A 17,458-nucleotide genomic window follows, 5' to 3' on the forward strand; every position below is an offset into this window, starting at 1 on the left:
CTTCTTACCTGCCCACCCAGCGCGGCCCAACCGACTGACATCGTTCATCCTCGCGATCTCGCTACCGCGGCGTTCACCACCGCCGTTCGCGGCGTCAGGGCGGCATCGAACGATGTTTGCGATTCGCACCCACCCTCCTGAGCTCCGCTGCCCTTTCTCAAGGGCTTGTCACTCACTCGCGCAAAGTCGCGCAACTCGGCTCGATCACGATTTCCGCGATTCCGCGCGGTTCCGCTCGCGACCGCGCGATGCGATTCTCGTCTCTGCCTGTTCACAAACCCGGTCGCGTTTTTTTTTGCAAGATCACTTTACTTAATCGCGTTTTCGTGAAGCCAAGTCTATCCCGTGTGTCTATCCCGCTATCGTGACCTTTCGCGAACTTTACGCTGACTCGATCCCGACGGTGCACGGTGCTCCTCTCACGATTCCTCGCCACCCCTTGAGGATCGTCGCGACTGCCGCTCCAGAAGAACAATCCGGATTCTAACGACACACGCGTGAGACCGTCACGACCGGCGGCATCAGACTGCGCGAAAGCGCCGGACACCGCGGACGCGGCGTTCACGGCCCTCCCACACCCCCTCACCGCATCGACAACCCCCGTGGCCCCTACAGCGCCGTGCCGGCCGCCGCGGTTTCGACGACGACGACGTCGCTTTCTCTCACCTCAACCCCCCCCTCCCCCCTCGCCGGTGAGCACGTTCACGTCCTCGCACTCGCCCTCTATCTCTGCCCTCTGTCTTTGGCTCGCACAAGCGCACTACTTGATGACACGCCACGACTGCGCGCTTCCACGCGCGCCACCGCCACCGGGGGATACTAATCGTGCTTATGATAGTATCAAGCTATAACCGGGATTTGATACTAAAAAAGGGATATCAATATGAGTATATATATATATATATATATATATGAGTATATATATATATATATATATATATATAAATTTCAAAAATTAAATTTTGAGCTATTGAATTACGCTCAAAATTTGAAAATGTGTCAAAACTGAAAATTTATAATTCATTTATATATATATATATATATATAATTTATATATATATATATATATATATATATATATATATATATAATTTACGCTCAAAATTTGAAAATGTGTCAAAACTGAAAATTTATAATTCATTTATATATATATATAAATGAATTATAAATTTTCAGTTTTGACACATTTTCAAATTTTGAGCGTAAATTTAATAGTTCAAAATTTAACTTTTGAAAATAGAAAATATGTATGTTCCTATAAGATGTGTGTACGCATAAAAATTATAACGTTTAAAGCAACGCGTGTTTGAAACTTTTATATTTTTTGGCTGAATATTATTATCACATATATATATATATATATATATATATATATATATATATTTCTACGCTATGATTTATACATAAATTTGCATTTTCTTTTTTTCAGCATTTTTGATCTTGATTTTATTTTATGATTTTATTTAATATTAAAAATATTACAATAATAGCAAAATGTTATCAAAATTAAAAAATATATATTTCTGGTTCTATATATGACTGCTTAAATATCGTATAGAAAAATTCGGATTATAAAACAATTAAAGTATAAATAAGATAATTTTTAATATTTTCATAAAAGAAAAGATTTATAATTAATATTTTTCCTCAACGGATAACAAAGTTTTTGGTTATAAATATCCTCGAAAAGGATATAAATATCGTGAAATCAATTGCAAAAAATAATTAATAATTTGTAGGAAGATTTTAAATTATCATCGACATCAAATAAGTTAAATATACACAAAATAAAGTAATCAATTATGTATATGAAATTAATAATTTAAAAATGAAATTTATATTCTAAATATGCTATTTAATACCTTTATTAGCATTACGTGATTAATTTCTATAAGAAAATTAATGTAAATTTAAAAATTAAATAATTCTCAAATTGTTATATAACTGTATATGATACAAACTGTATTTGTTAATTTCTACTAAATGAAAAGTAATCGCACTTAATAACTCGATAATGATTATTGGTTTGAAAATGTGCAATTGAAAAATGTTACGTTTGGTTCTACATTACATATGTGTTTAGCCACAATTATCCTAATTGATCTCGCGTGATAAAATTTTTACATGTACGTCATTTACATCGTTTACTATCGTTTTCGCGAAATAAGTTTTGTTGCAACGTATCATTGATGCGTTTTCATCTCTTATGTTATATCGTTATTCCCAAATCGTACATTAAAAGAGTGTCAACACATGTTGTCATCATTTCTTTCGAGCTGTTACTCGCATTCAAAACAAGATAGACGCCGTGTCTTCTATGCGATATTATTACTACTTATTATGCAATTCAATAATATTAAAAATTTAAATTTTGTAATTGTTAACTTAATTTAAAAAAATTTTTTTATTACTCTATCCTCTTTCTAATTTTTTAATAATATGTTTGAATATACAAATAAGAATTTTTGAAATAAAAAAAAAAAGAAAATATAATAAAATTACAAGAAAATATTAATAAGAAATTAGCATGAAAGAATTTAGCATGAAAAAAATGCTAAATGCTTATATTTGTTAATTTGTTAAAAATAATCAATATATAATTTAATAAAATATAAACGTTTCGGTAAATTTAAACGTTTTGCTTCAAATTTGGAACTATTTTTTCAGCAAAAAATTAAAAATTACAATTAATAAAATATCAAGTATTGAAATTTTATCTCGCTTATATTTCGCTATGAGATAAAATTTTTGAGTGAGGTTTAAAAGATTAAATTTAAAATTTGTAAATTATCCAAGCTATAACACCAAATGGAAGAAACTAAGTGTTGTATAGACAAAAGGAAGAAGTTAAAAATTATAATTGATCTGGTAATTATATAATTTTTGAATAAAACTAATCTCGAATAATAATAAAATGTCAAGTAATATAAAAATGTGAAAGTAAAAAAATCGCAATTATTATAAAAAATAAATACAAACAAAGATATAAGATTAAAATGTTTAAAATTATAATAAATAACAGTGGACGATACAATGAGCTAATTTTAAATAATTTATTGACTTCGAATCTCTGTGTCATTCAACTCGGCTCGCAATAATTTTATACAAAATAAATTTTTTTTTAAATTGAATTTACACATTTACATTCTATTTCTAATTTAAATGAAACTTAATTTTATCCATTTATAAATTTAATTTGTAAAAAAATTCATTTTCTGTGAAATTATTGTGAACCGAATTGAATGACACATACAGACACTCGAAATCGATAAGTCATCTAAGAACAGCTTATTGCACAATATTCTATCCATCATTATTTATTACATTGACAAATATTTTAATATTATATTTGTATATTTTTAACTAATACTTATTTATTATACTGACTGCATTCTTTGATTTTTACATTTTACATTATTAGACATTTTATTACTTGAGATAAATTTTGTTTAAAAATTTTATAATAACCAGTTAAATTATAATTTAATTATTTCTATTTTCATAATATTTAATTCCTGTTATTCGGTCTTACAATTTGATGGACAATTTATAAATTCTACTAAATTTATTCTTTGATCTCATTGAAGATACGAAATGAAAACTTTAATTGAGTATAATTTTTATTACTAAAAATGGCTCAAATTTGATGTATCGATTATTTTAATTTTTAATTTTAACAAGTATATTACAGCTCATCGTCGTTACGCTAAACTCTTAATAGTCTCTTTTTATTATTTTACTATATTTTTTTTAAATGATTGATTTTATAAATAAATTAGCAAATGTTTTAATGATATGATACACTAATAAATATAATCTAACTTATTCTAGACATAAAACTTATATAAATATTGGCTCTGGGATAATTTTACTTTTTTTTTTTGAAAGCAGAAAAAAACAGTCTGGTAGAATTAACTTGTTTTTAAGAACTTTATTTATGGAAAAGTTTATTAATTTTTAAAAAAATATGATAAATTGATATTTTGTGATAAATCACCTTGTTAAAGACATTGTATTAAGGTAAAAATAGATTTTTTCCTTTTAATTAAATAATTTTATTGCAAATACTTGGATACAAATTTTTTATATATCTTAATAAATGTAGGGACTAAAGTGTTACAAGATTATATCTTTGAAAATATGCATAATAGCAAAAAATGTTTCAGACAAAAGTTGCATGGTTTTAAGAAGTACATAACACTGTGCTATTGATTTAACCTTGAATGGTTGTTTGAAGGTCACGTGAAAGTCATCTTCAATTTGTTAAATAGAAATCCCAATTTTTTATTGCATATTCTTGCAATTTACCTCGAGAGTTTTTTAAAACACTATAATAAAGTATTTTTTATTAAATGTTTTTTGAGTTAAGAAGCTTGAATTTGATATACAATTTGATATGAAATATAAAATATCTCATAAATTATTCATTTTTTGGCAATTATATTTTAATACTTTTACGCATAGAATAATGAAATAAATCAATTGATATAAAAAAAATACATAATTATTATTATATTATAGTCAAGAAGAATACGTCGTTGCATATTGTAAATATTCATTTTTTGGGACAACAAATATGTGTTTTCTTTACACCGATTAATTAACCTCATTTCTGTGCATGAAAATATTAAGATATAGTTGCCAAAAAATGAATAATATACAAGATATTTTATATTTTATATCCAATTGTATGTGAAATTCAAACCTTATGACTCGGAAAATACTTAATGAAAAATATTTTATTGTAGTGTTTTGAAAAGCTCTCGAGGTTAATTATAAAAATATGTAATAAAAGATGGAGGTTTTTATTTAAAAAATTGAAGATGATCGTCAATGACCTTCAAAAAATTATTCAAGATCAAATTAGCACAGCCTTACGTCCCTCTTAAAACCATACAACTTTTGTCTGAAATATTTTTTGCTATTATGCATATTTTCAAAGATATCTTGTAACACTTTAAGCTTGTAACAACTAAACTTGTAACACTTTAAATCCAACCTGTATATTGATAAAATTGGAATTAAATTAAATTGGAATCTATAAATATATTAAAATATATTAAATTGGAATTTACAAATTAAGGCAACTAATTTATGAAAAATAAAAGAAATAAAAAATTGCGATTATTTATGTTAATAATTGAAAATTTTATCAAAGATGTTAAAATAAAATTATATTTAAAATATATTATATTACAATAAATAATTAAATATTCCTTCAAATTTTACTTTATATAACTTTATATTATTTGAAAATTGAAATAACTCAAAATTAATGGTGAAGGAAATCTTTTTTCACAAAAAATTTTTTAAAAAGTTAATGTTACGTTATTATATATTATATTAAAAAACTTATTGAAACAAGAAATAAATTGTAATTTTGTAATGAAATTTGTCGATAAATGTTATCACATTAGCAATAAGAAAAAATGTAATACAAAGGACTTGTATCGACTTTCTAATTTTCGCGGCACTTAAGACTAGGTCAAACTTATGTGAAAAAGGATTTAAAAGTCTCGTCAATTTATTTATGTGAGACACGAACAATATTTAGGTGCGGTCTCGTGTCGGGACTAATTCACTTCATTCTGATTAGACAAAAAAGGGTGGCACACCTTCGCAAGATTTCGATCCCCAAAATAGATAAATGGATAAGCATTAAATGTGGATGACGTAGAATCAATGGATGACACGCGAAATGATATGATAAGAATTTCCTAGAATCTTAATTTATTTATAGAAAATAAGATATTATATCGAAATGAATAGTAATTTAATCTTTATTTCTTTTGTTAGTTTTTCTTTTTAGTGCATACAATAAAAAAAAGTATACAATAATTTTTCTATAACTTCTGTATAGACAAATTGTTAACATCGCATAGACTCAATTTTTTGTTTACCTATATTTACTAAATCCTTTTAGATGTAAAAAAATGTGAAATAATATTTATATAAATAAGAAAAATATTAAATAATAAAAAATTATTTAATATAATGTGTGTGTATATTGCACTCATACAGAAATACTATGTCTAAATTAATGTCTTTCTAAATTAATATAACATAATAATACTATATTGCATAATATAATATAATTAATATAATATCTACATTAAATAACATAAATAACTTAAATAATAAAAGCTATTTTATTTTATATAAACTATTCTATTTTATATTTAAATCATATTAATAATATTTCTTACGAAAATATTATATTTTATATTTTATAAAATAGATTTTTCACAATATTACATAAGTCGTATTAAAAATAACAACATTTTTAAGCTTATTTTTTAGTATTTCGTATATCTTATATTTGAAATATTTTCTTTAGTTGAGCTGAATCTTATTAATAATCTGTTAACATAACAACTTTTAATTTAATAGGAGGAACTTTTACTTTACTTCAATTTATTTTGGAGAAGAAGTGTAGAATCAATAAGCTAGAAAATCATGAAACCATCTCTTCCACCACCTCTAAATCTCTTTATAGAATACTGCATGAAACATATGAATGATAAATGAATGATTATTTTTAATTTTCCTCTTCTGTTATCCGTCTGCTTACTTAGGAGAAATGTTTTATAAGCAATTTGTCTAATTTTAAAAATATTTCTATATTTTAATTTATTATAACATAATATAATAGCAAATTTGTTTAATAATTGAAACAAAATAATTATTTAATAAATATAAATATTTAAAAATTTATTTATTTTTTAGTTCATGTAAAAATATAATTATTATATTATCTTATAATATAATTGTAGTTATAAAATAGAAAAAATCGTAAACAAGATAAAGAAAAAAAAATCTATATTGAACATCTATAATAACTATTTAATTTAAAAAGTTCTACTTTTATATTTTGCAATATTAATAGTAATTATAGAAATATATGATATAAATAGTAAGTATATTTTTGTTCAAAATATTTGTTATTACATTTAATAAAAATTTTATTGTTTATTAAAAATTAATTTATAAAAATCCATTCACCATAAATTTTAATTTCTTTTGATAAATTTGTATAGTTTTATAAATACTATATATTTTATGGAAATTATAATAGTTTGACACCTATAATTTCATTAAAAAAATAGCAATAATTTTCAAAATGAAGATAGAGATTATAATAGAAATTATACCTTCAAAGATAATAATCTATTTTAATAAAATCTTCTGATAAAAAAAACAGTCAAAAAAAATAATTCCTTCGAGCCGGATTTGAACCAGCGACCTATGGATTTCTTCTTCTATGCTTCCTACTACAGTCCACCGCTCTACCAACTGAGCTATCGAAGGGTGTTGAGGGGTCTGCCCAATGAACTAATTATATTTAGCACTTAATTGTATGTTGATCTAAAATTTTTAAATATTAAAATATCTTTATTTAAAATAGAAAGCAACTTGCTAATGATTTTCTTGATGATGAATTTTCTTATACTACAATATCTAATATTGTTTATTACTTTTTATATATTTATCGGTACATATGTTAAAAGAAATTTTTCTTAATACATATAATTAATATTTATAATATTTAATATTTTTTAATACTCAAAATAAATAATTATAATCATTACCTTTTAATATTAAATTTCTATAAGAAAAATCTCGTTGCTAAAGTATTTCTAAATTTAATTAATGTATTTATTTTGCATGAAATATTTTATAAAAATTTATGTAAATGTTTCATTACATTTCTTTATCAAAAATAGATTTTTTTTAAATATTTGTTTTTCTAAAAATAATAAACTATTATATTGGTAATTTTATTGTCATTCTTCTTAGGAAGAATTAAATGTTATTATTAATCAAATACTGTCCAGTTATTTTACATTTAATAAATATATAATTATAATATATAAATATATATTTTATAAATACATTACTGATAATTTTAACGTAATGAATAAATTGTGAATTGATTTTATTGAGAATTCTATTAAGTTAGTATTAGACTAAATTAGATTATTAGGTAATCAATATTTTAGGAATCTTGACCTTTCTTAATAATGTCACAACATTTGACAGCCCTTTGTATTTTCATCATTTCATTGCTCTTTATACTATTTTCTATTATTCGAGGAAATGTCTCGAGGTTATTCACTTTTACACACATCACACCCACACACACACACACACACACACACACACACACACACACACACACACACACACACACACACACACACACACACACACACACACATCCGCACACGCGCGTAAAATTTGGGTCAAGCATTCAAATAAAACAAAAACGCATATAAAGTACAATACAGTAATAAACAAAACATATAATATACAATATAATAACAATGTAAAATTTTTAGTAAAATATGCTATCTATCCCACTTTCTTCAAAATATAAATAAAATAAGTTTAAATTGAGCATAAACAAAAATTAAATTTATATTAATGTTATTTTAAATAATTAATAAATTTTAAAAAGGAAAAGATTATTTTATTTATTATATTATATATATATTTCTATTACTTTTATTTTAATTTTTATCAAAATATTTTTGAAAATAATTTAATAAATATTAAGGAAGATAAAAAATAAACCGTATGGAATTTTTTTATATGTAATTATAAAATATGTTTATATAAAAAAATATATAATTACATAAATATATATTCATATGTTATATTTTAACACATATAGATACATTTATAACATTTTATACATAATTTTATACATAATTGTATCTTATCATACCTAATTATATATGAAAAATTATATATGAAATCTTATCATACCTAATTATATATGAAAAATTTGTTACCAGCATGAATAAAATTATTTTGTATAATGTGAATACTTAGATGTTTTATTTTGTGAAAAAAAAATATTACGACCGTGACAGGACTCGAACCTGCAATCTTCGGATCCGAAGTCCGACGCCTTATCCATTAGGCCACACGGTCAGTTACAAGCGTTCTCTTCCACCAAATATATATAGAAGTTCATTCTCTTTTTTTGTCATATATTAAGCTTAAAATATTATAATTAATATGATTTTATATTTAAATATAAATATAAGAAGATATACAACAAGTTTCAAAGTATTATAATTAACAATTTATTTTTATTAATATTTTTATTCACGTTAATGTTTAATCTGTTCGTAAATCAGTAAAACAATCAATTATAATATATATCATAAATTTTACATTTAATATTGAACACAGGATTACTTAAATTTTGTTACAAAATATTTTATAAAAAGTTCTAATTATTTTTTAAAGATTTTCTGGTATCACAAGCTATTGATGAAATTACTATCACAAATCATTATACTAGCTAAATTTTCATAATTTTTATACTATGGATAACAAAACATTGATATTATTAACAAATTAATTAAAACTTCAATCAAAAATAAAAATAAAAAAATTGTTTGTAATGATTATGGTAAATATATTGATCAAGTAAAATAGCTTGAAAAAGACGGTTAGGGGGAGAGGAACAGAAATGTTCGAAGTTGCAGCTTCTATTTTCCGACAGATGACAATATAGTCAATTTTCTCTTAAGGCAGTATTCATTTGGTTGAAACATACTCTTAAGTTCCGGTCTATAATAGGTTTAAGCTTTAAGCCAATTGACCAATCACAATCGAATGTAAGAAAAATAATAGATTATGATTGCTCATTTTCTTTCAACTTAATGCTTACTATTGTAAACCGAAACTTAAGACAATTTTAAATATAAAAACTGATTATAAATAATACTCTAAATATAAGAATTAATTATAAATACCAATGTATATGATGATGGATAACCAGTATGGACACAATGAAGAATGCTAATTCGCGCAGATTACAGAACAAGCCATGTTAGGCTCCAATGAATTAAACACGACAAACATATATAGGCTATGTTAAAATTTATTGGTAGAATTAAAAATTTATATTTATATAACCATTATACATTTTCAAGGATGGCGCCCACAAGTGCCCACGTTGTCAATTGGCCAATTTAAAATAAAATTGTTTGATTGATTGATCCAGTGGAAAATCTCCAGGCGTCGGTCGTTGTAAGTGACCAATTGCAACGTGGTCAAACGGGACACTTCCCATTTTCTGACAGTCAATACAGTCAACTGACAATCAATTTTAAAATATAGCTATAATAGAAGGACATAAACGAGTTATAAATATGTCTCTTCGAGCTATCGCACGCAAAATGTCACAATATAGCTGCATATACAACAATATAATTGTTGAACCAATGAATTTTTAATATAAAGCATAAACGACTTTATGGCATTCTTTATTTCTAACTTTCAAAGTTAAGATTAAAACCGAAGCATAAACCAGGCCTAAGTGTACATAGTATATATATATATATATATATATATATATATATATATATATATATATAATCGGATATTAAAAGGATACAATCGGATATATAATACTGTATCAATAAAATAATTTTTCTTAGTTATAAAATCTATGAAACTATTTCATGATTTCACTTTCCAAGCATCCAAGTTACATGCATAATCTCTATATGTGAAAAGTTTCACGTGAAATATTGATGCGTGAAAAATAAAAAGTGAAAAATGGAAAGTGAAAAATTTCACATGAAATTACATGATCAATCCCCTGGACCGTGAGGAAAATAGTCGAACTCTGATTGGTCAATTTCAATAGAATAATCAGTCATCTAAATTAATCAGAGTTGATGAAAGTGGCTCTAGGGCTAGTATTCATAGTCAGTTCTTATATTTAAGAATGTCTTAAATAAGCTCATGAAGCTACAGCTATCCTATTGGTTAAAATGTTATCTTAAATATAAGAACTATAAATGTCGGCCTAGGATAGCCAATAGCTGTATAAACTTAGATCTGATCTTAAAGCTCAGCGCGTATAGATTATATAACATTAGAAACGAGAAATGATATATAAAAAGTTTCTTGTGTCATATGGCTTTATTTTACTTTTCTCTTGTCGAAAAACATGATATTTTCATATTCTTAAAACTTGTAAAAAATATCAGAAAATAAGATGTCTGTCTAATAGGTCACGTAAAAATGTAAAATAATTTCTTGAAATAATGGTACTGCTCAGCTATTAAAAATCAATCATCAATTGACCAATCACATTTATCATTTCTGTTAATAACAAATGTGATTGGTTAATTCCAATGGAATAATCAGTCGAATAAGATTAATCAGAGTAGTTGGACTGGTCCTTTATCCTTATCTTTCATCGAATGTTAACAAGGATAGAATGTATTTGGTGTTCACCATAGACATAGTATAGATAGACCGAGCATACTATATCAGGCAATGGGCGACATGTGCGAATGAGAAGAAACAACTCTCTCCACTCAATATTTCCCCCACCTTCTTCTATTAGAGAGAGAAAAAAAATTAGATGTCGTCGTTTCTTCTCACTCGCACATGTCGCCCATTGCCTGATATATAGCATGCTCGGTCTATCTATACTATGTCTATGGTGTTTACACACCTCTGCTTTCTCTGTCAAACATAGCCTATATTGATGATTGAGAATTAAAGGTTCGAAGATCTTCGGTTAAGTTATCGATTGAATTTTGAAGAATTTTTTTTCTTCGTTATCTGCTGGTGACTTGTATCGTGTCTTTAACCTGTTCTTTCGCGTTATATGACGAATCAACTGAAATTGAATTTGTCGAGATTACTTGTACGTTAAGAAGATGACAACTCCCCTTCAAATGCAACTTATAAATGCTTTAGGAAACAAAACAAAATACCTTGCGGAATTAAAGAAAACATTCGCGCGTCCATTAATACAACGTGAGTTTATTTTCTTGAATATCAATTAAAATTGGTCTAAATAAATATGACTTACATAAAACAAAGTAAGTTGTAGTAAATATTTTTGAAGTGTAATACATATACAAAAAGTGTGTGTGTGTGTGTGTGGGGGGGGGGTGCGCGCGTGCCATATCACATCTAATATTCATAACAAAGATATAAATTTACATTAATTATCTAAAAAAAAATTATAGTTGCAGTGAAAGCAATAGAAATGGAACATATAGAAGATGGTATACTAGAACGAATAAGTAAGAAATATAATATACCTGAAGAACATGTAGATGAATATTATGCTGCTATTCTTACAATTTTGAAAATGCATTTATGTTCACAATATCATAATATCAAACCTGCAGAATTTAAACAATGTTTGGAGGAATTGAAGTAAGTAATGTATATGTGCTAGTTTTTCATATTTTTTTAGTAAACAAAATGTATATATCAATATATTATATATATCAATATATTAATAACACATTTGCTTAAAATATAATAGATTCTTTATAGCATTCTTTATGTTCATGTTAAATTTATGTTTTGCTGATAGATTTTGAAATATCTTAATGGTAAATTAGGATAAATTGGTAACAAAAATCAAATAGAATTTGCAAAATTCTGTTTTATTTCTGTTGCCAATCTGTATCAAACTAGCAAATTTGACAATTTTTTCTGCTTGATTTGATGAGTCATTAATTGTATAATTTTATCAATAAACTTTGTTGATTTTAGCTAATATTCTGCATTATTATAAATTTCAAATCTTATATCAAATTTATAATAATAAAATTTTCATTAATAAAATTTGTAACAAATATTTAACAACATTCATTTTTGATAAATTTGACTATTTAGATTATATTGATTCTGTTACATATAAGAAAAATAAATAAGCTTATATTGTCAGTAATTATTATAATAATATAAATTATATATTCATTTTTTTTATAATAAAAATTATATGAAAATCCTCTAAATGGAAACTATAACTGTATTTTCTAACTGCATTCTGCATATTACAGGTTGAATTCAGACTGTGTAGAAGATTTAATTTCTGTAGTTTATGGCCCAAAACAATCAGATCTATTAGCAGGTTTAATTCAGAGAACAAAATTTTATCCACAGCTAGTATCTTGTAAATGGCGTATAGATATTACTATTTCATCTAAGTATGCTTTAGATTTTAAACAGATATTTGTACTAAAATAATATATTATGAGACATGTTCTAATAAATCATTTTTTTCATTTCAGTATATTGAATAAAGTACTAGAGCCAAATATTGTGATGGAATGGATCTTTAATACTGGTGAATCAGTAACATTTGAATTATCTCTGGCAAAGTTCCATCAATTGAGACATGCTGTAGCTACCATTCTCGTTGAGATGCAAGCACTGGAACGGCATAGTATTTTCAAAAGTGTTTTGCCCAGTTGATAATCATTTTACCTCAATATAATTTTCACAAAATGTATAGTTTATATAATTTATTTCTGTTATATAAGAATATATAAAAAATATTTGTCTTTGATATATCCAATTTATAATATAAGTAAAAATTAATATTGTACAATTAGAATTCCACTCCTTAATATGTACTTTTATAAAAAAAATTTGTATTTTTAAATCAATAAGAATAGGAAGATTAAAATCATATATAATATATTTATTCTTTCACATTTATTTTGTATCAGATTAAATGTTTCTTTTTTTTTCCTCAGTATAATTGCTAAAGGTTCCTTTTCATGCTCGACGCTCATTTTTAGCGTCAAATTAGATCACGTGATCAAAATTAATATAGAATAGTGAAATCTGAAGTTCCTCATGCAGACCGGTATTTTGACACAGAATGCTAATTGGTGAAAATGAGTAGTGGGAGTAAATAGTAAGTACTATTTACTTCCACATTAGCGCCCTATATCAAAGCGCCGATGCTGATGGGGATCCAGCCTGAATGGTTATTTTTGATCACGTGATCTAGGGTACATGATCAAGGGCTTACTACAAATGCTTTGAAGCATTTTTTGATTGGTGCATTAGTCTTTGTTTTGATTAGACAAACGCTTCGAACATTTGTTACATTAATCGTAGTTTGATGCTTAAAATGAGCGTCAGCATGAAAAGACACCTTAATACAAGGCAAAATTGTTAGTTACTTTTAGATAACGCTTGAATCTATTTTATACATATAGTCTACGTAACGTATTCTATATATTTTCAGTACTGGCAGTGAATTTACGAACACAGCCTAAATGAATCCATGACTGCCCAACAAAATTAGCGGGAACAAATGCGTTTGACAGAAAATGTCTACAGAAGTGAAATCATAAAGAGTTTACTTTGTTAAGGTGTGTTAAAGAAAATAAATAGGAGTGTTCAGTGTTCAGTGAATATTGAATATTAATTAGTGAATAGTTCAGTGAATAGTGATTAGTGAAAGAAGATAAAGTGAACTGAGAACGAAGAGTTATTTTCTCTTCGGAAAATAAAAATTTATACAGATTTTCAATACTTCAAGAAGAAACTTTGATTTTAGATTTGTTGCAGATACTGCTTCTTGGAAGATATAAGAAGATATGCGAAACAAAAAAAAATACAAGGAAAAAAAATGTCGACCCATAAATCAAGTTCATGGTGTGTTGCGATGAAATGCAACAATAAAGTTACAGAAAAAAGACACTTTTTTATGTTTCCAAAGGAATATGACAGGTACAATTTTGTTTTAATTTTTTTTTCAAACATGTTTAATTTAGTTATGTTTTAGTTATGTTTGTGTGTGTGTATGTATGTATGTGTATTTTCAACTTTTCTCTTAAATATATTTATTTATTTATTATTATATATTTATTTATATATACATATATTTTATTTTTTATTAACAATATTTTGATAAAATATAGATGGATGCAATGGATACGTGCTTCTAAAAGATTTGATTTAAAAGTAATGGGCCCAGAATATGCTCATCGTAACTATCGACTGTGTCACTTGCATTTTGAAGAAAAGTGGTATAAAATAGGTAAAAGTAGAGCCAGTTTTCATCCTGATGCTATACCAACGATATTTTTTGGAACAAAGTAAATAATAAATTTTTTATAAAACACATTTTTTATTTTAAATAACATTTTCTTTTTTTTGAAGCAATTATAAACAATAATTGATAATGTATAAAACAATACTATAACATTTGTAGCAATATACTTGTAACAACAGCACCAGAAGAAATTGTCAACGATTGTCAAAGATTATCAACGATTGTCAAAGATTGTCAACAAGAGGAAACGAACAGGTTTTTTAACTTCTACATAAATATTCTTATAAATATAAATCTTTCTAATATTAATGTTTTGCTTTTGCTGCTATATCTTATTGCCAACTAAATAAATAAATTTTATTTTTTATTTAGATATGACTAGAATATTAAAAAGATATATTTCAGCAATATCCAATCATCAAAAACAATATTACCTATGGATACAGATGCTGAGATCACTAAACTGTAAGTTTTTATATATAATTAATAACATAGATGCATTTTAATTATATTATTTGTAAAAATATAAAATTTATAATATTTGATTAGTTATTGAAATATATTTAAAATATATTTTAAGTTATATTTCTCATTTTATATTTACGTTAAAGATATTTTGCTATTTTCTCTTAACTTATTTTTAACAAAAAAAACAAAGCAAAAAACTTAATCTATAATAGTATTTCATAATATATATTTTGATATATTTTGATATATACTTCAGATATTTAATCTTTCTTAATATATACATTTTTATATATGTACATATTTTTTCTACTTTTATATCTAATTATATCTTTTTTCCAATATGTTTCTGCAATGTTTCTAATTCTATTTCTGTTTTGTGTAGGAACACATCTAGAAGGATGCATTTCTCAAGCATAAAGTTTCAAGTAGAAACTCCAAAGAAGAAAAAAATTAAAAAAACGAAATTTAAAATTACAAGCAGAAAATAGAATGCTGCGCGAAAGAATTAGATGGCTCCAAAGAAGAATAGAGAAGATGGAAACACAAGATAAAATAAGAAAGATCTCAAAGAACGTGAAATTTTCGTCAACTAAGTTGTAAGGGCCGTGGCACATAACAAAACTTAAGCAGTAAGCGAATTAACCAATCACAGTCGAGAACGTAAGGCAATAACATAAGCAGTAGCAAATCCGTTAATAACGTTGATTTCCTTATTGCTTAAGTTTTTTTTACGTGCCACGGCCCTAAGTTACCCACAATTTTTATGTACAAAGCTTGATGCCCAAATTAAAAGCAAATATGGGAAAAGATACTTCTGAATTTAAACAATTTGCACTACGATTATATTTTTTAAGTCCACGAAATTATCGAGAACTTAAGAATAAACTATTCGCATTACCATCTATTTGTAGTCTCTAATTATTCATGCAAACAAATAGTAAATTAACTGGACATACCAAAAATTCTGTTTGTCTTGTTGATGAATTAGAAATATTATATATATTTGATACGCCTTACTTGATGAAAAAAACGCGATAATTTATACAAACCTCGAATATAATTTGAAATAAACAAAGTTACATCATAGGCTTATATTGCGGAATTTTACAATAGAGGTAGTAAATAATGGATGAAAACCGTTCCTAAACTAATTAAAAATCATATTGAATCTATCACTCAAAAAATAAAAGTCAAATATGCCGTTTAAATTTTTGATAACTATGTAGCTGCGGGAATGTGTACACAAATGTTTTTTGGTTTTCTTCCTAGTGAAGCAATTGATTTATTGATCATTTTGATAAATTATTTAATGTTCTAAATTCTTTTACAATAAATAGTCCCAAAGAATATGGAAAAGTATTTACCGGAAGCCAAAAACAATTAAAACAAATTTTTAGAACCAATGATATATTTTTTGAAAAGTATAAATGTAATTAATAAAAATAATTTATGTGTTAAACTGTTTTAAATGCTGACAGATAACAATTAGAAGTGTAATGCTTGCTTTGTAAGAAAACTTTGTAAGAAATTAAAATGTCGTGATTTTCCACATTTACGCACACGAAGAATAAATCAAGACTATATTGAAAATTTTTTTGGTTCCATTAGACAACAGGATGGTAATTGTTTGAATTCTACTAGTTTATTCGCACTTTTAAAAAATTGTTCAACATGAAAGTTTTACAACATACAGATACGCAAAATTGTGCTAAAGACTGATACAATCAAATTTAATTGGGACACCATGTTCGAATTCTTTATCTGTGTTCATTCCATCTTCAGTCATATCTACGCGTCCAATTTTAGATATCCCTTTTAGATGTAGATTTAGATATTAGAATCATGATTGTTATAATATGAATTTACCAGAAAAAAATGCGTTTAGATATGTATGCAGATACATAATTAAAAAATGTTCAAAAATACATATATGTATAACGTGTACTATTTATCTTAATGAAAACGACTGTTATAGATGATACTAGTTTATATTATTCTTTTTGAGCTTTTACTACCAAAAAAGAAAATCCACTTGAAAATTTACAAGTAGCAAATTATAATTTTTGTTCTTACATTCACAAATTAGAAAAAATGTTTGAAAGTAATTGTTTCCAAAAAATATTAGAAATTATTTATTTC

At 25.6% G+C, this 17,458-nt stretch overlaps 2 protein-coding genes and 2 non-coding genes across 4 annotated transcripts; 2 read left to right on the forward strand and 2 right to left on the reverse strand.

Moving 5' to 3' along the window:
• Positions 1–7,215: 7,215 nt before the first annotated feature.
• On the reverse strand, positions 7,216–7,308 carry TRNAY-GUA (transfer RNA tyrosine (anticodon GUA)). The gene is made up of 2 exons: positions 7,272–7,308; positions 7,216–7,251 (listed from the first exon to the last, which is right to left on the reverse strand). It is a non-coding gene; the product is annotated as a tRNA-Tyr (tRNA).
• A 1,556-nt stretch (positions 7,309–8,864) lies between these two features.
• Positions 8,865–8,937, reverse strand: TRNAR-UCG (transfer RNA arginine (anticodon UCG)). Its single transcript has one exon. It is a non-coding gene; the product is annotated as a tRNA-Arg (tRNA).
• Positions 8,938–11,449: 2,512 nt separating this feature from the next.
• Positions 11,450–13,482, forward strand: LOC105425130 (COMM domain-containing protein 5). Its single transcript, XM_011635735.3, has 4 exons — positions 11,450–11,796; positions 12,012–12,204; positions 12,840–12,986; positions 13,071–13,482. The coding sequence occupies exons 1-4, from the start codon at positions 11,697–11,699 to the stop codon at positions 13,252–13,254; spliced, it is 624 nt and encodes a 207-aa protein (XP_011634037.1). The 5' UTR covers positions 11,450–11,696; the 3' UTR covers positions 13,255–13,482.
• Positions 13,483–13,801: 319 nt separating this feature from the next.
• Positions 13,802–17,244, forward strand: LOC105425131 (uncharacterized). Its single transcript, XM_089073381.1, has 5 exons — positions 13,802–14,526; positions 14,718–14,894; positions 15,011–15,106; positions 15,257–15,316; positions 15,702–17,244. Exons 1-5 carry the CDS (start codon positions 14,426–14,428, stop codon positions 15,805–15,807), a joined length of 540 nt encoding a protein of 179 aa, XP_088929507.1. The 5' UTR covers positions 13,802–14,425; the 3' UTR covers positions 15,808–17,244.
• The last annotated feature ends 214 nt before the right edge of the window (positions 17,245–17,458 follow it).

Source organism: Pogonomyrmex barbatus, unplaced genomic scaffold (assembly GCF_055798465.1).
Source record: "Pogonomyrmex barbatus isolate J1 unplaced genomic scaffold, ASM5579846v1 scaffold15, whole genome shotgun sequence".
Lineage (NCBI taxonomy): Eukaryota > Metazoa > Arthropoda > Insecta > Hymenoptera > Formicidae > Pogonomyrmex > Pogonomyrmex barbatus.